We start from the raw sequence: 24,968 nt of genomic DNA, 5'->3' as shown, positions 1-24,968 counted from the left end.
CCCCCGGCTGGCACTCAGGGCCCGAGGGGTGTCCTTAGTGTTGGGGGTGGGGTGGGGGCGGTGCTCACAAAGGAGAAGACATTTTCTTCAAAGGACAAAAGATCATTATTTTCACAGTATATTTTTTTAACACTTTAAAAAAACAATGAACAGGCCGGGCGCGGTGGCTCACGCCTGTAATCCCAGCACTTTGGGAGGCTGGAGGCGGGCGGATCACTAGGTCAGGAGATTGAGACCACGGTGAAAGCCCGTCTCTACTAAAAATACAAAAAAAAAAAAAATTAGCCAGGCATGGTGGCGGGCGCCTGTAGTCCCAGCTACTCGGGAGGCTGAGGCAGGAGAATGGTGTGAACCCGGGGGGCAGAGCTTGCAGTGAGCCGAGATCACGCCATTGCACTCCAGCCTGGGCAACAAAAAAAAAAAAAATGAGGAAAGGTTAACTATTTTGAAGCTGATTTTTCTGTGGATTAAGGGCAAATTCCAAATATCAAACCATTCAAAGTCTAGTATTAAATTAAATTGGAAGCCCAAACAGTGAGAATTGGTTTCAAAACGCCAGCCACATGTAAGCCACCGGGTATCATTGTTGTTGGGCCTTGAGAACGAGTCCTGCCAAGCAGGTGGCCTACAGGATTAAGATGCTTCACAAACACCCAAAGATTCTTCTAATGAACTAAAATGTTTTACTTATAAATACATTTTAAAATTATACTTATTACAGTACATTATTGATTGAATCCTTGTTGAATGGTTCTTTTCTCTTATGACTATTATAGAACAAACTACAGCCAGCTTAGGACAGTTACAGAAACAGGAATCATGTCCCAGCAGCTGATGCTTCTGTGAGACCCACGCGGCCCATGCCACCGTCCCAGCCTCCGTGTGCACAGATGCCACGGCACAGCGCACGGGATTTAATTTTCACAAACCCTTTCTGGGTCACGGGGTGAAGATCAGCCTGAGTGGCACTGACAGGAAGATGTGGTATCGGTGTGACAGGCGTGGCCTCCACACGGTGCCACCTCCCCACACATGGGCCGTGGCCCCTGGGGGACCTCACCCATACACTCACCAGCTGTGTTTTCCTAAAGGGAGCAGCCACATTCAGGCAACGTTTTCTCTTTAAGTTTGCCACAGTTGAGAAGAAAGCTTTGGGCCAACACACCATGAGGCCCAGCAGTAGACCCGGGTCTGAGGTGACAGGCACTCTGCACAGGCCACCCCCAGCCGGGTGGTCTCGGCGAAGTGTGCGTTAAGCTGGGATGGGCTCTTACCTGGGCAGTGGGAACCACGTGGGTCAGGGCCGGCCACTGGTGTCACTACCTTAATGGAGTCATGGAACAGTAACTGCCCAGCCACAGGGGTGTGGGGGTGAGAGAAGGCACTCCCCGCTGTCCCCAGGTGCGTGTGGGGCCTCCCCGCCGTCCCCAGCTGCGTGTGGGGCCTCCCCGCCGTCCCCAGGTGTGTGTGGGGCCTCCCTGCTGCCCCAGCCTGCGTGGCTACCACAGTACTCACCTCGTCTGCCACTCCGTCTCCTCCTTGGCCCGCTCCCTCCGCGCTTCTCTCTGCTTCTCCTCCAGCCGCTCCTTCTCCTGGCTGGCCAGATCTAGGATCCAAGCAAACAGTTTAGGTCAGACAGAGACCTTAGAACCGCACCCCGCCACCTGCTATGCACCTAGATCTCTAGTTGGCATGTCTCACTGTGGCTGAATACCACAGACAACAGGTTCTGTGATCGGGAGACCAAACACAATCACAACTGCCGAGGCCACAGCGGCCAGCGCGCCAACGGGGCCCTTCCCAAGCGGAGCTGAGTAGAGCGTGAGGGCTGCGTGTGCTGCGTGTTCTATGACAGCACTACTCAAAGTCTGCGGGTGCAGGAGTCTGAAGGACAGGCAGGGCCCAAGCACCACCTGATGCCCTGGTGTGCGAGCAGGCGCTCAGGACGGGGAGCCAGCCCCACCATGGGCTATGCAAATCAGAGCCCATCTCTCAAAGACGAGCTCCCTTTAGCCTTAACCTTCCCGGGTAACTGCCATGTGGCTTCTGTGAAGGACTGGGCACACATTCTGAATACAAAGCATGAGAAGTTACATCCATTCCCAAGTCACACTCCTCCGTGAGCTGGGTTTCTCTCCGAAAACATCACTAATTCAAGCCGGGCGCAGTGGCTCATGCCTGCATCCCAGCACTTAGGAGGGCTGAAGCAGGCGGATCACTTGAACCCAAGAGCTGGCGACCAGCCTGGGCACCATGGCAAAACCCCATCTCTATAAAAAATACAAAAATTAGGCCAGGCGCAGTGTCATCCCAGCACTTTGGGAGGCCGAGGCGGGTGGATCACCTGAGGTCAGGAGTTCGAGACCAGGCTGGCCAACATGGTGAAACCCCGTCTCTACTAAAAATACAAAAATTGGCTGGGTGTGGTGGCGGGTGTCTGTAATCCCAGCTACTCGGGAGGCTGAGGCAGGAGAATCTCTTGAACCTGTGAGGCAGAGGTTGCAGTGAGCCGAGATTGCGCCACTGCACTCCAGCCTGGGCAACAAGTGTGAAACTCTGTCTCAAAAAAAAAAACAAAAAAAACAAAAAACCTGGCCAGGCACAGTGGCTCACGCCTGTAAACCCAGCACTCTGGGAGGCTGAGGCAGGTGGATCACGAGGTCAGGAGATCGAGACCGTCCTGGCTAACACGGTGAAACCCCGTCTCTACTAAAATATACAAAAAATTAACCAGGCGTGGTGGTGGGCGCCTGTAGTCCCAGCTACTCGGGAGGCTGAGGCAGGAGAATGGCGTGAACCCAGAAGGTGGAGCCTGCAGTGAACCGAGATCGCACCACTGCCCTCCAGCCTGAGGGACAGACAGACTCCGTCTCAAAAAAAAAAAAAAAAAAAAAACCCACAAAAATTAGCCAGGTGTAGTGGCATGCACTTGCAGTCCCAGCTACTCGGGAGGCTGAGGCAGGAGGATGGCTTGAACCTGGGAGGTTGAGGCTGCAGTGAGCCAAGATCACACCACTGTACTCCAGCCTGGGCTACAGAGTGAGATCCCGACTTTAAAAATAAATAAATAAAACATTACTAACTCAAAACTCAGGACACTTTGGATATGCCTCCTCAGGCAGCAGTTTCACTGTGGATTCCATCTAGATGAGTGAGTGAGAAAGTTGTTCATCTGCCATGTTACAGATGAACGCTGCATGCACACAGCCCACCGGGAGAGCGTGAGGCTGCAGGACACGCCACACACGTGCCAGTGACTGCATTGATGGCTACTCGGATCCTCACAGTGGAACACGTGCAGTTTTCAAAATGTAATCTTAACTTTTATTTAATTTAATAATAAAAAATTGGGAACTTCTACTTTGTTTTTGTGTTTTTTGTTGTTGTTGTTTGTTTATGAGACAGGGTCTCACTCTGTTGCCCTGGTTGGAATGCAGTGGCACAATCTCGGCTCACTGCAACCTCCACCTCCTGGGTTCAAGCGATTCTCATGCCTCAGCCTCCCTAGAAGCTGGGATTACAGTCGGGCGCCACCATGCCCGCCTAATTTCTTGTATTTTTAGTAGAGATGGAGTTTTGCCATGTTGGCCAGGCTGGTTTCGAACTCCTGACCTCAGGTGATCCACCTGCCTCGGCCTCCCAAAGTGCTGGGATTACAGGCGTGAGCCACTGCGCCCGGCCTAGGACTTGTACTTTGTATGTATTCTTTTTCATTTCATTTTCTAGTAATGTAATTTTAATTTATTTACAAAAGGTTTGGTCTGAGGCAGGCAAGAGATCTTTAAAGCCCTTCACCACAGACGGTCTGAGAAGCCTAGCTAGAAGGCCTGCAAGCCTGCTTGTTTGTTTAGGGAGAGGTACGGGGCTCCCCTTGTAGGTGAGAGCCTGGCTTCTGCCAGCAAGTGCTTTGTGCTCTCCCACCCTAGCCAGGGCGTCCTTGGCCCCAAGCTTCCTCCTCTGACTGCGTGGACGCACCCATGTTGCCATTCTCCATGCCGCGGATGTCAGGGCGCAGGCGGCAGTCCGTGGGTGGCAGGGTCTTCTCCATGCCTGTCTCCAGCTCGTTGAGGCTCACAGTGAAACTGGTGAAATTATACATCTGTGGAGCAAGGCACAGAGACATGACCTCAGCAGGGCCTCTGAACCATGGACTATGCTCCAAGACCCCCAGTGGGCCCCTGAAATCCCGCAGGTGCTACCTGACTGCCACCATGGGAACCTACTTCCGCTCACGTCTTCCACCCGCAAATTCAATGCCTCTGCCGTCTTCACTAAGCACCTATCATGCACTGTGGCTGTAACGTTTGCATTTTGAGGTATAACAGCAAAACTCACACACATTTCTTTTTCTGTCTTCACAATCTCATCAACAGATTTGTCACCAGCTTGCTGGAAACACTCCAGCCACACCACCTGTCTCCCACTGCTAAACTCTCAGCTTGTACCTGCTCCTTTCCTGCCCTCAGCCACACCTGCCCGCAGGTTCCTCCTCTTTACCCCTGCAGCTGCCAAAGCCTCAGCCCTGGGAGCAAGTTCATTTGTCACATTAAAAACTGGGATGCTTAGGGTATGAGAGTCCCGCCCCGTGCCCAGGACGCCCAGAGCCTTGCTCTGCCTGACTTCTGGCTCACAGCTGTCTGCTCGGCGTCTCATGGTCAGCACACCCGAGCAGGCCTGAGGCAGCACCCTGCACCCACAGCCTCCCAGCCTCTGCACCCACAGCCTCCCGGCCTCTGTAGCCCTCAGGGCCCTGGCTCCTCAGGTCCTCCTGCCACATCCAGGCCCTCCAGCTGCCACCCGTGTCCTCCCTCTTCTGTTGCTGCCCTCACAGCATCTCAGCAAGCAGCCAGAAAGGCCAAAGGAAACATCAACAGCGCCCGTCACCCCCTGCTCAAATGACTCCTGGTGCCCCATGTCACTCACAGCAAATACTGAAGTCATCTGGAGACCCCTGCACCCCCTCCACCCTCATCCCCATGGCCCCCTGGGCCCTCACACACTAGTCTACTCCAGGGGGCTCTGCCCTGACTGTCCCCTCCGCCCAAATGCAATCCCTACACACCTCCACCCCTACCCCATGACTGAAGCCACAGCACTCAGATGCCCTCCCTGGCACCCAAGGCACCCACCTGACTCTCAGGTGTGAGTCAACCACCTGCCCCGCCTCCCTCCTGGGACCTCATCTGCCTGGTTCTAGTGCCCAGGCCCACAGGGCCTGGCAGGCAGGAGGACTCGACACATACGCTGAGCCAAAGGCTGGAAGCACGAGTTACCTTTAAAGAGACTTCCCTGAAAAAAAAATAAGCAGTTTTCCTAATAATAAATTTAAAATACCAATAGTATCATTGGCAGGCCACAGTGTCTCGTGCCTGTGGTCCCAGCAACTCAGGAGGCCAAGGCAGGAAGATAATGCTTGAGGCCAGGAGTTCGAGACTAGCCTGGGCAACATAGCAAGACCTCCTCTCTACAAAAAATAGAAAATTAGTCCGGCATGGTGGCACACGCCTGTGGTCCTCGCTACTCGGGAGGCTGAGGTGGGAGGATCACTTGAGCCCAGAAACTGGAGCCTGCAGTGAGCCAAGATCACACCACTGCACTGCAGCCTGGGTGACAGAGCGAGACTCTGCCTCTATTAATAAAGAAAATAGCATTGTTAAACCAGTTCGTACTCTACTCAAATGATAACAGCGACTGTTGAAATAATGTGCTTAGAGTGAAGGTTTTGCTTCCTTTTCTGTATTTTACGCATGTTCTGCTCTGTTTATGGGACATACAAAATTGCATAAGTTGCATATATTTTATATACAAATAAGAATTTATAAAAAATACTAAGATATTACATGTGGTATTTATCATATAACCATATATCACATATTTTGTTATTTGTCGTAAGACATGTAGTTTATCATGTATTTAATAAAAATTGTAAGTGCAATTTTCAAAAGTAAATATCACAAGGCATTTAAGCATCTAAATTGACAAGTTAGAAAAGCAATCTCCCTGAACAGGTCTGGAAGCCTCTTTTGATAAGATGCACTCGGTGCAGGCCTTGGCCGGCAATGGCCACAACTGTCTGATGTTCCCAGGGGAAGCACAGGCATGTGTGCCTGGCGGGCAGCTCCGACACGCAGCGGGCAGCTCTGACACGCAGCTGAGCATGCGTCCACACCTCGACCTGCATGTCCTATGGAGCAGCGGTGCCCAGCCCCAACAGCAGGCCCCAAGGCAGGCAAGCACAGGGCCGGGACACAGCTCCAGGGACAAGAGAAGCCACTCCGACAATGGCGGAGGCCCCTCCGTCTGCTCTGGCGGAAGCCCCTCCTTCTGCTTTGGGACAACAGGCTGAGGCGAGGTGGCAGGCAAGGGCCCAAGGACAGGGAAGAGCCGAGGGGCTGGGCCCAGAGGTGGGTGTGACATGGGCAGGCAGAGAGGCCTGGCCTCACAGTGGGGGCGTCAGGCCACGGAGGGACACAGACCTGGGCAGAGTTGGGGGGCCGGGTGTTGATCCTCCAGAGCAGCTTGCTGCCGGGAATGACCTGCACGGTCTCCTGGCCCACAGGCACGTCGTCAGCCACGTCGCTGTCAGCCTTCCCAGAGTCTTCATCCTGAAACACAGAACCCTGCTGTGTGGCTGCCTGGGGCCAGGCCGCTCTTGGCCAGGAGGACAGCTATTCTCAGGGCGCCTTTCAGACCAGTCACCATGCCTGAGCAGAGCCAAGCGGGCTTTTCCTTTTTTTTTTTTCTTTTTCAGACGGAGTCTCGCTCTGTCGCCCAGGCTGGAGTGCAATGGTGCGATCTCGGGTCACTGCAACCTCTGCCTCCCGAGTTCAAGAGGTTCTCCTGCCTCAGCCTCCTGAGTAGCTGGAATTACAGGCGCCCATTACCATGCCCAGCTAATTTTTTGTACTTTTAGTAGAGACGGGGTTTCACTTATGTTGGCCAGGCTGGTCTCGAACTCCTGACCTCAGGCAATCCACCCGCCTCGGCCTCCCAAAGTGCTGAGATTACAGGCGTAAACCACCACACCCGGCCTTTTTCTTCTTAAACTAAGGAGAAAATCGAATTTCCTCTCCAGTCTATGACACTGTCTGTCCATCACTGTACGGAGAGGAGCTGGGCCCCAGTCCCTAAAGCAGCTCACACTCCCTTCGTGGGGCTGTGCTTTCTGTTCCAACTGACACCCAGAGCGGAGACGACAGAGGTCAGTGGCCAGGCGTGTTTCCCTTCGCAGAGACGAAGGAAGTCAGTGGCCAGGCGTGTTTCCCTTCAGGAGAAGCGGTGCACGCGAAACGGCACTTCATGGAGTCTGAGCGTGACAACACAGCGGTGCCTTTGTGGAGTCTGAGTGCGAAGACACAGCGGTGCCTTCGTGGAGTCTGAGCGCGACGACACAGCGGTGCCTTGGTGGAGTCTGAGCGCGACGACACAGCGGTGCCTTCCAAACAGCAGGTTCATTCACACGCACGGCGCCTCTCCAGAAGGCAGGTTCTGGGACTGAGAGCTTTCTAGATAGCGCAGCTTTGCCCTCCATCAATAAGTGGCTCCTGTGTGGGGGTTTCAGGCTCTCTACACCCTGATGAAAAGATAAAACCTGCCACATTGCTTCTCAAAATAAATGGGTCCTAGAAAAGGGAGACAATGATTCCAGAAGCAGCTGTTCAGGGAGACCACTGAAAACAAGCGAGTCAAAGCCCAGGGCTTCCTGCACCAGCTGTATTCACACTGGCTGTAGGCCCCGTGGCCTGAGGCCGGGGCAAGTCAAAGCCCAGGGCTTCCTGCACCAGCTGTATTCACACTGGCTGTAGGCCCCGTGGCCCGAGGCCGGGGCGAGTCAAAGCCCAGGGCTTCCTGCACCAGCTGTATTCACACTGGCTGTAGGCACCATGGCCTGAGGCTGGGAAGCATTCACAGAAAACTCCCGTTTCTAGGTCACCTTAAGGAGCAGGAAAGCATCAAAAGACATCGCTAAATGGATTTACCCTTCTAGGTCTGTCTAGTGTGTAAGCAGAATTTTCCTTTTTAAATAAAAGAGGGTGATTAGAAAAGGTGTCTAACAGCACAAATGAATACTACAACATAAAAAACACTTGGGATCCGGAGGAGGCTGAATGTTTCCGTTAAATAAATATTGAACATTTCAGGCTTGGTACATTCCAATTCATTATGTAGAAAATATGACACCTCTTTTGAACTATCACTTTTAAGTTCAAGAACAACTAGTCTTAAGGTAATGAGTATTCCAAAGCTCTAAGGGGAAAAAGCCTTGCCAGTACTTTCTGGCTGTTGAATATATTATCTGGTACTCACAACTAAAAACAAAAAATTGAAATTCACTTGATTTTTAACAATATGTCTAGGCTAACTCAAAGAAAGCAAGAAGATTTATTAAGAAGGACCCAGAACTTGGAGCTTCCAGAAAAGAAACGGCCTTGCCTGAGGTTCCCTCAGATACTTCCAGCCATGGGGGCCAGCGACCATGTATGACTCTAGGGCACTGGTGCCCACGGTTTATAGCAGCAGCCTCCGTGCAACCGAAATACAGATAAATCGGCTGGGTGTTGTGGTTCACGCCTATTAGTAATCCCAGCACTTTGGGAGGCCGAGGTGGGAGGATTGCTTAAGCCCAGGAGTTCAAGACCAGCCTGGGCAACATAGCAAGACCCCATCTCTACAAAAAAAAATAAACATTAGTCAGGCATGGTGGTACATGCCTATAGTCCTAGCCACTTGGGAGGCTAAGGATGGAGGACTGCTTGAGCCTGGTAGCTGGAGGTTGCAGTGAGCTATGACTGCACCACTGCACTCCAGCCTGGGCAACAGAGGGAGACCCTGCCTGGAGGGGGGAAAAAAAAAAAAAAAACGGAAAGAAATACAGATTAACCCCCCCTACTGATACTGGAACCCACAACACATGGTTCATCTGGACAGACAAATTCTGCACATTCATCTCTCCTGGTGGGGCCCAAAGGCTCCCTGGGCCCCCAACAGTGAGCTAAAGGCAGCAGCGGCCTGGCAGCCCTCAGCACCCAGGGCTCAGCTCTGCCCGGAGACGCCCCAGCCCTTACCAGCTTGGCCTTTCTCAGGTGGTCGCCTCTCCTCTCCTGCTTCTTGAAGGATTCATATGAAACAGGATCTATGCCCCACAAACATTCCGTCCATTTGCCATAGATCATAAAGAGCTTCTTTTTGCTGTAATTAAATGGGATTTTTAAAGCCAAGTTTTAGTCATTACAAACCATTTGTCTAAACATGTAGCACCTTAATTTTGACCCTGGAATAAATTCCCCTCAGGCATGTTTTCTTATGCATTTTGGGACATCTCTGGACATAAATACAAAGGTGAAAATTTGCATTCTGGGACCATTCCTAGCCCTGATACACACCATGGAAAGGAAAATGAAGGGCCAGAAACCTAAAGGACGGACAGCCCACGGGGCTGCAGGAGATGGGAAGGGGCAAAAAAGAGTGAGCGTTTTAAAATGTAAAGCTGCATGCGCCCACTGATCATTTTCAACACACTGAATGTGTTGTGTGTGTGTCCTTCAGCCCTTTTCTATCAATCGGTGCAGTCAATGCTGCTTGCTTGATCTTTGGTTCCCCGCCTGCCATTTTTCATCAATAACAACCCAGAGACCTTTGCAGAGTGGCCACTAGAGCTCTTGATTCTAAAAGGGATGAAGCCAAATAGTGCCAGACTCCATTTTCTTTCTCCTTTCGCCTCTGGCTGGGAAGAGTCAGCCGCGACCACAGGCCCCCGGGAAGTGCAACTCTGACAGGCTCAGGACCCAGGAGGGGACGGTGTCTCTGCAGTGCCTGCAGAGCCAGCACAGATGCGGGGAACGGGGCCAGGCCTCACCTAGTAGACAGCCTGGGGACAACTCTCTGTCTCCAAGGACAGAGCATCCTTAAATTTAGGATGGAAAACCAGACAACCAAAACACACTTTACATGCACTCACTGAAGGTCAGCAAGTCTGGCCTCGGGGTCCCCGCCCGGTTCTGGAAACAGCCAGCCAGCTGCTCACTGGGCTGAGTTCCAAGGGGGAGAGGTGTCAAGGCACTGATGACTGCTACCCCGTTGTAAGACTGCTGTCCCTTCTAGGTCCACACGTTGATCCTCACATGTTTTATGGGAGAAATGGTCAGTCATAAGCCTGGCCATTTTATTTTATAGGCTGTTCAAATGGGTGCATTTCTGGTATACCATAGAGGGTGAACAGAGCAGAAACACCAACTGTCTTATTTTTTTGAGACAGCCTCTTGCTCTGCTGCCCCGGCTGGAGTGCACTGGCGTGATCTTGGCTCACTGCAACCTCCACCTCCGGGGCTCAAGAGATTCTTGTGCCTCAGCCTCCCGAGTAGCTGGGATTACAGATGTGCGCCATCACACCTGGCTAATTTTAGTATTTTTAGTAGAGACGGGGTTTTACCATGTTGGCCAGGCTGGTCTCGAACTCCTGACCTCAGGTGATCTGCCCACCTCGGAAGCGATGGGATTACAGGCATGAGCCACTGCACCTGGCCCTGACTGTTTTAAATTGGGGGCTAGTTTCTAAGGGGAAATGTCTACATTTTTGGAACTAGAAGGAAATTCATGACATCCTATGGCTCAAATTCCTTCGTGAAGAAAACACCCTGGAGACCAGATTACAAAGTAATTAACCCACATGGGGAGGAAAAAACTGAAAAATTTGTTAAACCAGTACTGGCCATTTCTCTGCTCACAGAAACTTGTGAAAGTCCCTGATTTAAAGACTGGAGTGAACTGGTCACATGACACTGACGCCCCACAAGCTAACACATTTGAGTCTCGCCTGACAACGCGCATGGGGTGCAGGTGGAAGGAAAACGCAAGGCCACACTTCCCACGCACCTCAGCTCTGCTGCGAAACAGTCTCGTCTCATCTCCCAGTGGAAACAGCTGACTTCTCAAGACAATTTTATCAAAAGAAGATGGCCCCAGTAACAAGCCACCTAGAAACTACATTCAAAAATACCCTTTATTTCCTTTTATGCTCAATAACAAAATGTCTTTCCAAAACAAAAAAGACTCATACTTCTGGACCATGAACAGATGGCATTGGCGTACCCGCGTCTCGTGCACATCGGCACATGCAGGCCCAGGAGCACCTGAGCCCTCTAACGTGGACACACAGGCTGTAGTGGTGCCCCGTGAACACCTGGTAAGGACCTACTTTTTGTCTTGAATGTGTCCTTCCACCTTGTGAAGTTCTTTTCCAAATAATCCACACGGTTTAAAGTGAAGCACACACTTATGTCCAGTTCTGTGAGAAAAACAAACACAGGTTTCTGCTGCAAGACAGCCAACAGCCGGAAAGGGCAACTCCGTAACAGGAGAAGCACGGCGGAGGCCCCTGGGGCAGGCGGAGGGTGACTGCAAATGGGTGTGGTGGGCCTTTGGGGCGATGGAAGTGTTTGACACGGGCTGTGGGGACGGCTCCATGATTCGGTCAATTTACTAAAAATCACTTAAGTGTCCACTCAGAATGGGCAAATCTTATGATGCATCGATTATACCTCACTAAAGTGGTGAAAAGGCAAAGCCCACCAGTCATGAGCTTCCAGGAATAGGGCATTCGAGCCTAGACAGTGGCCAACGGCTGTGGACAGCGCTGCACCCGGCAATGACACGGCTCTTTGGCATAGCTCAAAGCGCTAAAGTAACGACCGTGACTAAAAACGAGGTCCTGAACAAGAAGCACCCATGGCCAACACCGGTCAGAGTCAAGTCCAGGCAGCTGCTATGCCTGGGCTGGCGGGGACAAGGCAGCAGCTCGTGAGGCTGAGCTGAAACCCACCAGGAGCACGGATGCCCACGCTCCCCGGCGCGCCCATCCCCACCCGGAGCCTCGCACTCTCACCCAACAGTGGGGTGCTGTCACCTGTGGTTTAAAATCTCCACTGTCCCATACTGCTCTATCCACAGCTTCCCGATGATGACGTTGTGGACGCAGCAGGTGGGGTTGGTCCAGGTGTAGGCTTCGTTATGTCTGTGAAGACACCAGAAAACAAGCAGTGAGAGTCCAGAAAAGCCAAGACACGACGTGACCCAAGACGCAACGACCAGGCGGGGCTGGGTCACAGCAACCAGCACCCGCAGGAGAGCAGCACGCTGCTTTGAAGCCCCTGCAACAGAGGCTGTGTATTTAGCATGTGTTTGAAACGTACTTCTTCTTTCCTTTGTAGCATCTACAAAGCTTTCTACTTAAATGTCAAGACAAGTTAATAAGCAATCAAAGAAGACTGAACAAAGAGAAATGGCTTTCCTGTGAAGTAGTCAAAAGAAAAGCCACCTCACCAAACACATACGGCAGTAATGCAGGGTCCTGGGCATGCGGCCCTGGCTTTCTGGGGAGCTGGCACGTGGCTGTGGAAGGGTGCAGGGTTTTCAACCGCACTCCACATACTTGTTTCCTTTATTCCTCATCCTCCCAAATGGTCCTGCCCAAGAAGAAAACACCCCACAAATGTGAGGCAGCAGATTAGCAGCCCCGCGTTCTAAGGGGCTACGTGGAGGAGCCATAGTGAAGGCAGAAATCTGCTCAGAGCAGGATATTTTGTGACACGTGTGGAATTCTCTCAATTTCCTAGGGGTGGAACCCAAACGGGTTCATCACCAAGGTTATCAGCAAGGTGTGCAACTCTATCAGCAAAGTGTGCAACATTTCATTTCTGCACGCCTCTTCCTAAGAAAGCAAGGCCACTGCACAACAGGCACTAGGCCATACCAGCCCCAGGACACACTCTCAGGGGCTTCTCCAGGTCCTTGTGGAACCTTCTAGCCACCATCCAGGCAGGGCCAATGTGAAGCAAAACCCACATCAAATGCTTCATCAGGCAAGGTGTCGTTTATTACTTATTTCTGTATGTATTTGTTAGGAGCTGGTGCCTACAACAAGACTGCAGGCAGTGGCTTGGCAAGACTCGCATCTCAGAACTGGTGGCCCAGGAGGATGCCAGCATCCGGTCTGTGTCTGCCGGGTCTCAGAGGCCGGGGTTTGTTGGAGACTTGTGTTTTGCTCTGAGGTGTCTTTGGTTGACAGTGGATTGGGGAGCATTTAGGCTGAGAGTGAAGAGGGGTGGTGAGCAGCCTCTCAGAGGGTCCCCCACCACGCTGTTTCAAATTCCAACCCTAAGTCACCCCTGCCACATGAGCACAGGGTGGGGGAGTGTGCAAAGAGCCACTTCCCTGGCTTCCTTCTCAGCTCTCTCCCCCTGTGGGAGGCAGTGCCCTGCAGCAAGCAGCCCTGAAGGGGAGCAAGGACACAGGCGCCATGGGCAACCCAACCCTCATCCCCACCGCAACCTCACTGTCCCCGGCCCTCAGACACCCTGCCAGACTGGTGTGGAAGCTGCTAAGTTTGGGGCTGTTATGCAGTAAGAGACAAGAAATACAATGAATGATGACTGAAAGGGGCGCGAATTCCAACTGCAGACGTGAGGACGCACCCCAGCAACATGGGACCCTGGTCAGGAAGCTCTTCTGAAGACATTTCTGCTGTGGGGAGGTCACCACCTCAGGAGAAAAATGACAGGGTTTCCTCCTGAAGGAAGCTTTCCCTCCATATCACCAGCACCCATTTCAGTTTCTGCAGGAAGCGGATCTCAGCAGGACGCACCGACACTCACTTGAGCAGCTCCAGGGTGATGGTGCCTCGGGGCTCCGCCTCCACGCTTTTGCCCCAGAACTTGAGCTTGGGGTAGATGGAGCCGTGGAACAGGAAGTCATGGTTGAGGCCTTCCGAGTGGAACGCACTGATGGGGGGGTGGTGACTGACCTGTTCCGATATAAATCTGAATCCTAAATCTTCCCTAGGTCAAAGAACAAAAAAAGAGAAAGAGACACATTAATGGCAGCAAAATAAAAGAAAGGGCAGCTCAGACATCATGTGGAGCCCCTCACGGGACGCTGGGAAGCTGGGGCCCTCCGCGCCACAACATGTGGCAGAAACACCCAACACTGCCTCTCCGACATCGCACTTGGCCTAATGGTGGCAACAGACACACACACAAACACGACATCGCACTTGGCCTAACGTTGGCAACAAACACACACACAAACATGACATCGCACTCAGCCTAACGGCAACACACACACAAACATGACATCACACTTGGCCTAATGTTGGCAACAGACACACACACAAACACGACATCACACTTGGCCTAACATTGGCCTAACGTTGGCAACAGACACACACACAAACACAACAACGCACTCGGCCTAACACTGGCAACAGACACACACACACATGGCTTCCAGAGCGCATCTGACCCACCCAGAGAGGGCAATGGTGCAGGAGAGGCCTCCACCCTGATGCCCCACTCGCTCTCCACCTGAGCCACAGCGGTGTCTGGCTAGAGGTGCCCAGAGACGCAGGTGGAGAAGCAACCCTTACACACCCCTGACTCCAAACCCTCAACCCCGAGGGACTCCCACTGCCCAGGAACTCAGGACCCTAAACCCTTTCTGAAGGGGTTGCCCCTTCTTTGCCTTTCTACAAGGCCCCTGAAATTTCCGAGATGGAATGGCTTATATCCCAAAATAGTCCTGTCCAGGAAACAGGATTTTTAGTATACTCTCTTTTTCAATCAAAATGTCAGCTTTTAATTGTTCCGGAACTGTGAATACACCTACAATTGTAGTCATTAAAAATTAGAAAAGCTACACCACATAATTACCAACTTAACTGGAATCAGAATTTCCAATCATTACAGAAGAAGGAAAGTTGAAAAATTAGATTTTAAAAGGTTGACTACCAAGGTATGTAATTTACAAAATGAATACTTGTCTAAGAAAAGAATGTGTATTTTTAGCTATAACAAGGGATCTGTAGGGACCCAGGGTATCAGGAAAGGACTTGGTCCACGTCCATGGCCCCTAATCTGACAGACTGCCAGGGTCTCACAGACGCACAGCACATGGCAGACACTGGCAAGGACGATCTGGAAGTGAACACATGACAGACGACGTGTCTCAGCATTGCGAAGGTGCGTCGCTTGCTTCCGGCTGTGCAGCAGGAGCTCCAGCCCTGGGTGCAGCCCCTGGGGAAGGGTGCTGGTGGCACGCCCCGCTCTACCCAGCCCAGGCGGCTTGCATTCCTTTCACCCACAAGGCTTCTTCTCTATCATCTAGAACTTCTTTCCTCTTCTGATTTATCTTTTTCTTTTTCTTTTTTTGAGATGGAATCTCAAAATCTCTGTCACCCAGGCTGGAGTGCAGTGGCGTGATCTCGGCTCACTGCAACCTCCGCCTCCAGGTTCAAGTGATTCTCCAGCCTCAGCCTCCCAAGTAGCTGGGATTACAGGCGCCCGCCACCACACCCGGCTAATTTTTTGTATTTTTTAGTAGAAACGAGGTTTCACCATGTCGGCCAGGCTAGTCTCGAACTCCTGACCTCAGGCGATCTGCCTACCTCAACCTCCCAAAGTGCTGGGATTACAGGCGTGAGCCACCGCGCCCGGCCTGATTTATCTTTTTCAAGACATTTTAATAATTTTTTAAGAGCCAATCCCGTCAATGCCTCCGATGGTGGCACAGCACGCTGACCAGAGGACGAGAAGGCTGGCAGGCAGCAACAGGAATACTGCTCAAGAGAAATATCTAGAAAAGGAAGCACACTCTACATGAATTCAGAACAGAAGACTCCCTCACAAGTGATTCTCGTGGCCAGTCTTTCCCTTGTCCAGGCCTCAGCCTCCCCTTTCCCAGAAGCAGAAGCAGGGCTGCTCCCTGCAGCATGTGCCAAGACCCACAGTTGCCTGCTGGACCCTGCTGTCACTACGCCACACTCTGTCCAAACTAGTCCTACTTGCTCAAAGGCAATGACATCTTGAGAACAGGTGCTCGGCTGCCCAGTGCCAGCCAACTTCTAAATCAGACAAAAAACACAAAGTTGGCATTCACACACGGGCAGCATGTGGGTAAGGACCAGCAGCTGACCCAGCCAGGATGGGCCAGGAACAGATTAGAATTTGAAGCTGTGACATTTATGCTGCTTCTCCAAACTGCATAGTGATTTATATACCGAAGTGCAGGAAAGCTTGTACTACTAACAACGGCTCCTCCCAAAATGGTCTGACAGGCAGTGCTGACACATCTTCTAGGACAAATGTGGGCATACACTTTTAAACTCTTTACACGCTGGAAGAGAGCCCATTTGAAGCAAACCAAATCCCACAACCATTTGCTCACTATTGATAAAAATCTCAATCATGGCCAGGCATGGTGGCTCACGCCTGTAATCCCAGCACTTTGGGAGGCCAAGGTGGGCGGCTCACCTGAAGTTGGGAGTTCGACACCAGCCTGGCCAACAAAGTGAAACCCTGTCTCTACTGAAAACACGAAAATTAGCCAGGCCTGGTGGCGTGCGCCTGTAATCCCAACTACTCAGGAAGCTGAGGCGGAGAATCAGGAGAATTGCTTGAACCGGCAGACGGAGGTTGCAACGAGCCGAGATCATGCCACTGCCCTCCAGCCTGGGCAACCAATGGAGACTCCGTCTCAAAAAAAAAAAAAAATTCTCAATCATTAATAACACATAAAATACAATAAAGGGCCCCAAAACAGTGGCCTGAAGTTTCAAAGGAACTGCACTTCTTGGAACCTAAGATGCCATTCATTGCACTGCACACCATTATTTTATGAAAGAAAGAAAAAAATGCTGCAAATGAAACTATGACTTGGGCTGGGCACAGAGGCTCACATCTGTAATCCTAGCACTTTGGGAGACTGAGATAGGCAGATCACTTGAGCTCAGGAGTTCAAGACCAGCCTGGGCAACATAGCAAAACCCTGTCTCTACTGAAAATACAAAAATTAGCTCGGCATGGTGGCGCATGCCTGTAGTTCCAGCTCGTTGGGAGGCTGAGGTGGGAAGATAACTTGAGCCCAGGAGGTCGAGGCTACAGTGAGCCGTGATCATATCCAGGAGGTCAAGGCAGGAGGCTGAGGCTACAGTGAGCCGTGATCATATCCAGGAGGTCGAGGCAGGAGGCTGAGGCCACAGTGAGCCGTGATCATATCCAGGAGGTCGAGGCAGGAGGCTGAGGCCACAGTGAGCCGTGATCATATCCAGGAGGTCGAGGCAGGAGGCTGAGGCCACAGTGAGCCGTGATCATATCCACGAGGTCGAGGCAGGAGGCTGAGGCCACAGTGAGCCGTGATCATATCCACGAGGTCGAGGCAGGAGGCTGAGGCCACAGTGAGCCGTGATCATATCCACGAGGTTAAGGCAGGAGGCTGAGGCCACAGTGAGCCGTGATCATATCCACGAGGTTAAGGCAGGAGGCTGAGGCCACAGTGAGCCGTGATCATATCCAGGAGGTCGAGGCAGGAGGCTGAGGCCACAGTGAGCCGTGATCATATCCACGAGGTCGAGGCAGGAGGCTGAGGCCACAGTGAGCTGTGATCATATCCAGGAGGTTAAGGCAGGAGGCTGAGGCCACAGTGAGCCGTGATCATATCCACGAGGTCGAGGCAGGAGGCTGAGGCTACAGTGAGCCGTGATCATGTCACTGAACTTCAGCCTGGGCGACAGAGCAAGACCTCGTCTCAAAAAAAAAAAAAAAAAAGGGAAAAAGAAACTGACACGTAGAAGTGCTGCAACGTGAACAATGTGTCTTAGAATCGATGAAACACTATAATTTAGAAAAAGTTTTTAATATCACAGGAAAATTATGACATGTTAAAAAGGGATACAAATTAACATTATCATATTTTGAAACACACATAAAAGAAAGTCTAACAAAATGATGACAGTTATCTTTATTTTTTTTTTAAAGAGACAGGGTCTGGCTCTGTAGTCCAGGTTAGGGTGCAGTGGCACGATCACTGTAACTTTGAACTCCTGGGCTCAAGTGATGCTCCTGCCTGGGCCTCCCGGGTTGCAGGTATTCCGGGCATGAAGCCAGCCAGCTATTATCTTTTATGGGATTATGCCTGATTCATCTTTTCTACCTTTCTCAATGTTATACATTTTCTATAAGGAGCACTCTCTTGTAATTAAAAAAACAAACAGACTTCATAATAAAACAACCCAACAGAATCTCAACTAACCCAGAATCCAAATAAGAGGCTAATTGTTTTGGCTCAACTCCCTTTTTCACAGAAAAATAATAAAACAAGATGATAAAGGAGCCCGCCTTCCCTCCTGTCTGCACCCTGTTCCTGGGCAGGGAGGCGTGCAGCCCAGCAGCCTGTGGCAAACAGCTTGCATTCTGCACAGCAGACTTGTCTAGATAACCACCCACGCCCCTCCAGCTCCTTCTCCCCAGGCAGGCGGAGCGAGCTCTGTGTGCTGGGCTCCACCGACAGTCGGAAGAGTGAAGGGCGCCCCACCAGCAAGCTCCTTCTCCCCAGACAGAGTGAGCTCTGTGTGCTGCGCTACCGCGACAGTCGGAAGAGTGAAGGGTGCCCCTCCAGCAAGCTCCTTCTCCCCAGGCAGGTGGGGTGAGTTCTGTGTGCTGGGCTACCTCAACAGTCAGAAGAGTGAAGGGTGCAGCGAGAGTGCCCTGCCCCTCCCTCCTTCAGAACCACAGCTTAGCCCTGTCACAGAGACAGCGGCTGAACTGTGCTCTGCTGACTCTCCCTACACATCTGCCCACGGGCACCTGCATGCATCTACAAGAGAATGATGGGGTCCACAGGCAGTGGAATAAAAATCATTTTAGACATCACCTAATGGCCCTGAAGGAAGCCACACACATCTCTCTCATCCACAGCTCCCCGGAGCCCCAGCCAGGCTGCTCGATGGCTGAGGAATTACCACACTGCCACATACATGCCGTGGTCTGGCCTGCTTTTGACTTCATTTGTTGGTTTGGGTGGGCACTGTCACCTGGGCAGAATCCCAGGATGATTCTGTGCATAACCACAGCAGTCCCCAGGGCAACCAGGTGGGTGAAGAGAACCCCAACCAGTCCTTCCAGAGGCCCAGCCACAAACAACATGATCTGGGGCCCGGCTGGACCTCTGGGGTCAGAGTTCTGGGACTTGGAGTCAGTCTCAGGTCTGTGAGGTGAGGGCCACCAGAGACAGGAGGGAAGCTGGGGAGACTCTAGGAAGGGATGGCAACGCTGCCTAGAAGAAAGTTCCGTAGGAAGAAGTTTCAGGGATGTCTGGAGATGAGGTGTGGTCTGGTTAACTCTCCCTTGGCCAGAGCTGTCTGACCCTCCCTAAAACTCTGGGGAGGCTGTGGTGGCAAACGTGGCCTTGGGAGTGAAGCTCCTCTTTGCAATCATTCCTGTGTTTGGATTTACCTGCTTTTTCGACAGCATTCACTAAATGCTTTGGTAAAACAGCCTAGTTTTGCTCATTAGTACCTATTTCCATTTTCGGTGAAGCTCACAATCCTACACATTTCACAGACGTCGCACACACACACGGAAGCATCCACAGTACGCGCTATCTCCACGCTTGAGTCGAACACACTAAAATATCTCATTGCCAGCGCTTTACACTCACTCAGACGCTGTGGCACTGTTAGCACAACACCCCGTGTGTGTGAAACATCTCGCCTACAGCATCCAAACGCTTTCGTGAGCTCTTAATTCAAACAGTTTATTCTCAGAGCAGAGGAATCAATGCTAGTGAAAGAGTCAAACTCATCCGTCATCCAAGGAATTCCATTTACAAGATATTTATGATGGGCCTTTTCCCCCTTACCTGATTAATTCGTACGTTTCTCCCAAGAGTGGATTAAATGGTTTGCCGGTCCTCTCCCACTGGGAAGCCACAGCCGAAACAGCAAAAGCAGCCACAGACTGTAAATAATCCACAGGGTAGGCAGGAACAGCTTCAGTTAGGAAACGCACTGGAGAAGATGGCCTCTCGTGGAGCGCGGTGGGCACCTGGTTTCTGTCACTATTTGTTCTGTGTGATTTGTTAGTTTTCCCCGAGCGGTGTGTCTGAGACTACAGGACTTCCAGGGAACGCCCTTCATCACCCGCCACTCCCCTGACAGCACAGAAAGAAGGAACTGGGTGCTGCCTTCCACCCCCGGAGCCGGGCCCTTCCTGGCAGACGCTGCCGCAACGTCAGCCACTCTGTCTCACATGCACACACAAGGCCACACACGGAACACGCACACCCCAAGCACGCACACGCATTCACAGAGGCAAGCGCACACACGTGCACAGGGACACAGGTTATGTGCACCCACAGTCACACACTCGTATTTTGTTGTTTTTTAGACACAGGGTTTCACTCTGTCACACAGGCTGGAGTGCAGTGGCGTAATCGTGGTTCACTGTGGCCTCCAGCTCCTGGGCACAAGCGATCCTCTCTCATCAGCCTCCCAACTAGCTGGCATTGCAGGCATGCACCACTGCACCAGGCTAAGTTTTAAAAAAATTTTTGTAGAGATGCGGTCTCACTGTGTTGCCTCGGTTGGTCTCAACCTCCAGGAGCAATTCATCTGCCTCAGCCTCCCAAAGTGTTGGCATTACAGGCATGAGCCACCGTGCGTGCCCAGCGCACAGTCACATACATGGGGCACGGTGGTGCAACAGAACCCAAGAGGAGCCCAAGGGCAGAGCCCACCGCCACCTTCAGCTCCAAGAGGCAGAGACTCCTGGCAGGAGGCGGCAGCAGGGAGCTCTTGGGGCCACTGAGAGCTCAATGGCATTTCCTGCAAGTTCTGTCATCACATACCTGTGGTGACAGGACAAATGTCACGGCCACCAGGCAGGATGGCACTGAACACTGGGGGGAGCTGTGCGAGCCGTTCTCACAGATGCCTGGGGCCCCAAGACTGTGTGGCCAGACATGCAAGGGGCGTCACTTTCATGACAAACTCCCGCCTGGCACCCCTAAGGCCCACCTGCATCCTCTCCAGGGGCTGGGGCTGGCAGGAGGCCCTGTGGATGAGGTACACGTGCTCCATGTACTCCGTGATCCGCTGCAGGAAGCTCAGAGGCTCATTGAAGGCGATTGGCATCGTGATCTTGGACAGCTCCTGGAAAGATGGGGAAGACTCGCTGGTTACTGCTGCCTTCCTAACACCGCTGGGCTGCCCGATGCCCCTGCTCTGAGCATCCCTTCACCCGATGCCCCTGCTCTGAGCATCCCTTCACCCGATGCCCCTGCTCTGAGCATCCCTTCATGGAGCCGCAGACTCTGGGGTTGAACCGGATCTTCAAACCCCCCATGGGTGAGCCACTCCCTGTCCCATCAGCCCTGCTCTGTGAGCCTCGGCTGCCATCAGACCTAACACACAATCTGTGCTGAGCCTGCAGAGGTCTATGGCGTGACACCCCTGAATCCTCTCTGCCTCCCCAGCCCACCGCCCCATTCCAGACACAGAGACTGCCACAGCGGCTCCTGGGCCCACCCGTGCCCCATCCCCGACTCCACATCTTCTCCACCACACTTCCAGAGTAGTGGTCCCAGGCTGGGCACGGTGGCTCACACCTATAATCCAAGCATCCTGGGAGGCCGAGGTGGGCGGATCCCTTGAGGTCAGGAGTTCAAGACCAGCCTGGCCAACATGGTGAAACCCTGTCTATACTAAAAATACAAAAATTAGCCGTGCATGGTGGCGCACACCTGTAACCCCAGCTACTCGGGAAGCTGAGGCAGGAGAATTGCTTGAACCCAGGAGGTGAAGATTGCGGTGAGCCGAGATTGTGCTATTGCCCTCCAGCCTGGGAGATAGAGCCAGACTCCATCTCAAAAACAAAAAAACAGAGTAGTGGTCCCAAGCAGAGCCACCCGCACCATTAAAAATAGTCCCTGGCTTCCCGTCCCTCCAGGATGCCTCGGACACGCCTGAACCTGGCAAACGAGGCCTCCCATAACACAGCTCCATGCGGCTTTCCCCTAAGGCCTTCCGAGTTGGCAAAGGAGCCTCAGGTTCTGCTCCCAGGCCCTGGGCAGCACAGAGCAGGCGCATGGCTTAGTGGGGGAAGCTGGGAAGGTGCCAAGGGGAAGAGTGCCCACAGGGGCCACTCTTCCCGCTGGGCTTCCAGGAAAGGGATCCCAAGGGCAGCAGGCATTCCAGGGAAGCACAGCTGTCACCTCAGGGCAGGCTCTTCAGGAAGGAGCAGGGTCTGGGGTGGCCGAAGCAGAGGCAGAGGGAGAGGGACACGGAGAGAAGGAGAGGACCAGAGAGGCCAGGAGGGAGTGGAGGAGGAGGTGCTAGTGGCAACAGGGACAGGGCAGGCTTTGGGATCCACTTGCTGTGGGTTCCCAGCTGACACACGCACGAGCTGCTGAGCCTCTCAGGCTCCTCCACCAGGGACTAGGACGGCCCCACCAAGGCCTCAGGACACCACGGGCACTGCGTGTGCAGGGTGGACGGAGGGTGGGTGGGGTGTGCACAGCACCACAAGGACGCACTCTGCCTGGGCCCCGAGGTTCCCAAAACTCAGCGTCCGTGCTGGGAGGGGGGCTCTGCTCAGACGCTGGGTCAAGGACAAGCGCAGGGACCGAGGCTGAGAGCACACGGCAGAGGCACAGAGCCTGCAGCTCAGGCTGCTGCATGGGCGAGCAGGCCCCAGATGGCACTGGACACACGGGGACTGTGGGCTTAGGAGGGGCTAGAACTGGATTCCAACTGAGGCAGCCCCGGCACATGGGTGTGGCCAAGACTGCACAAGGGAATGCGGCTGCCGAGGAAAGCAGGAAGAGATGTGACCCTCGTGATCAGAGCTCAGCACCGCAGGAGCACGTGGCAGAGAAAGAAGGAAGCCCGAAAGAATGAGCAGAAAAGCAGACAGATGGGGGAGCATTTGCAATTTACATTCCAGACCAGGATCGACAGCATCCCGTGCTCTAAACGCCGGGTAAACTGGAAGAGGCCACAGTCCACAGCGGCCAGAGATGGGGCCAGGGAGGCCTGGAAGGAAGTGCGGCCGGTGGCGGCCATGAGTATGGGGGAGACGCTGCCTTGCTCAGGAGAGGAGAGATGGTATCGCAATTGTGTGCAGCTCCCAGCCAGGAAAAGCCCCCCAGCTGCTGTGGAAATGCACAGTGATGCAGCCTCACAGAGGGGACTGGGCTGCTTCCAGCAAACTCTACAGGTATTTGCCCCTGACGCAGCGGCCCCACTTCTAGGAACCTACCCCACAGAGCCTCGGCCAAACACACATGCAGGGCTCTTTGCTGCAGCACAGCTGGATCCAAGAAAGACCAGAAATGACCCGTATGTCCAACAACAGGGCGCCAGTCCAATGAGCTAGGGGGCAGCCACATGAGGGAGTGCCACACCATTGAAAGATTCAGAAGTCGGCCAGGCGAGATGGCTCACGCCTGTAATCCCAACACTTTGGGGGGCCAAGGCGGGGAGGATCACTTGAGGCCAGGAGTTTAAGACCAGCCTGGGCAACAAAGTGAGACCCCGTCTCTACAAAAAAACATTGTTTTTTTGAGTTGGAGTCTCACACTGTCACCTAGGCAGCAGTGCAATGGTGTGATCTCGGCTCACTGCAACCTCTCCACCTCCTGGGTTCAAGCGATTCTCCTGCCTCAGCCTCCCGAGTAGCTGGGATTACAGGCATGCACCACCACGCCCGGCTAATTTTTTGTATTTTTAGTAGAGACAGGGTTTCATTATGTTGGCCAGACTGGTCTCGAACTCCTGACTTCATGATCCGCCTGCCTCAGACTCCCGAAGTGCTGGGATTACAGGCATGAGCCACTGCCAAAAAATTGTTTAAAAGTAGCTGGGCATGGTGGTGGGTTCCTCTGGTCCCAGCTACTCCAGAGGCTCATGTGGGAGGTTCACTTAAGCCCAGGAGGTTGAGGTTACAGTGAGCCATGATCCTGCCACTGCACTCCAGACTGGGTGACAGAGCAAGACTCAGTCTTTAACAAGAAATAATACAATAAGAAGTCACTGCATGTTGCTATCGAATTTTAAAAGGTAGATAAAGCCTCTCATTTATGTAAAGAAGTGGGGAGAAGATACATACAGAATCAGCTATGTGACGCATGAAAGATGTGCCCTAAACTTGGCTCCTGGTCACCTGTGGGGAAAGCAGAGAGCACCAGGAAGGGACAGGGACAGGAAGCTGACTCTCCTGGAATATACCTTGCTTGATAAATTTGACGCAGGACCCATAATTCAAAAAGAAAATTAAATTTTAAAAAGTCATCTCTCAATATCAAAAATGAAACAAATGAACCTATGTCATTCCCTTGGTGGCACAATCACCCAGGGAAGAAGCACCCAGGTGGTTTTAAAATGCAGGCATTTGGCCGGGCGCGGTGACTCACGCTTGTAATCCTCCCAACACTTTGGGAGGCCGAGGTGGGTGGATCACAAGGTCAGGAGTTTGAGACCAGCCTGGCCAATAAGGTGAAACCCTGTATCTACTAAAAAAAAAAAAAATTAGCCGGGCATGGTGGCAGGCGCCTGTAGTCCCAGCTACTCGGGAGGCTGAGGCAGGAGAATCACTTGAACCCAGGAGGCAGAGGCTGCAGTGAGCTGAGATCGTGCCACTGCACTCTAGCCTGGGCGACAGAGCGAGACTCCCTCAAAAAAAAAAATAAATAAATAAATAAAAAATAATGCAGGCATTTGAGATATGCCCTGAAGACAAAGACAAGTGGCAACTGCAGGAGCCACAGACAAGTGCTGTCTCAGCAAAGACACTGTCGGCAGCAGAGCTGGTCCCACAGGTATGTGGGGCAAAGTGAGTGAGTCACAACTGCGTGCCGGTCTAAATCTATCCTCGCTAGGGCTGCAGAAAACTGGGACTGTCAGTGAGGGAGAAAAAGAGACACAGACATGAGGCCGCAGAGGTTAGGTGGAGCCTGTTGGCCCAAATTTGAAGCATCACTGAAACAAACAAAAACACAATTCCTAGCTGTAGGAACAGACCTCGAAATAAGACTACCCCAGTGGCCTCCTGAGAGCCCAGCTGTGCTCCTGAATTCTCCTTCTCTCCCTGGACAAGTAGGTGATTCCAGACCCCAGACAGTAAATGCACAAGATAGGCCTGAAG

The 24,968-nt window shown here is 52.6% G+C and overlaps 1 protein-coding gene across 6 annotated transcripts in view; it reads right to left on the bottom strand.

Moving 5' to 3' along the window:
- Window positions 1–24,968, bottom strand: part of OSBPL2 (oxysterol binding protein like 2) — a 56,933-nt gene that overhangs the window by 2,947 nt on the left and 29,018 nt on the right. For 5 of the 6 annotated variants that reach the window (XM_054467987.2, XM_063658969.1, XM_063658967.1 and 2 more), the window contains 9 exons: window positions 20,843–20,977; window positions 19,687–19,784; window positions 13,650–13,832; window positions 11,903–12,010; window positions 11,195–11,284; window positions 9,066–9,189; window positions 6,477–6,605; window positions 3,976–4,099; window positions 1,516–1,606 (listed from right to left, as the gene is read on the bottom strand). In XM_054467987.2, coding sequence (XP_054323962.1) covers window positions 1,516–1,606; window positions 3,976–4,099; window positions 6,477–6,605; window positions 9,066–9,189; window positions 11,195–11,284; window positions 11,903–12,010; window positions 13,650–13,832; window positions 19,687–19,784; window positions 20,843–20,977 — 1,082 coding nt within the window. Of the gene's footprint in view, window positions 1–1,274; window positions 1,324–1,515; window positions 1,607–3,975; window positions 4,100–6,476; window positions 6,606–9,065; window positions 9,190–11,194; window positions 11,285–11,902; window positions 12,011–13,649; window positions 13,833–19,686; window positions 19,785–20,842; window positions 20,978–24,968 lie in introns of all 6 variants that reach the window. The other variant, XM_054467989.2, reaches the window with a different exon arrangement.

Source organism: Pongo pygmaeus, chromosome 21, assembly GCF_028885625.2.
Source record: "Pongo pygmaeus isolate AG05252 chromosome 21, NHGRI_mPonPyg2-v2.0_pri, whole genome shotgun sequence".
NCBI classification, from domain to species: Eukaryota; Metazoa; Chordata; class Mammalia; order Primates; family Hominidae; genus Pongo; species Pongo pygmaeus.
Note: the sequence above shows the minus strand (reverse complement) of the source record. Positions and strands in the feature narration are given on the sequence as shown.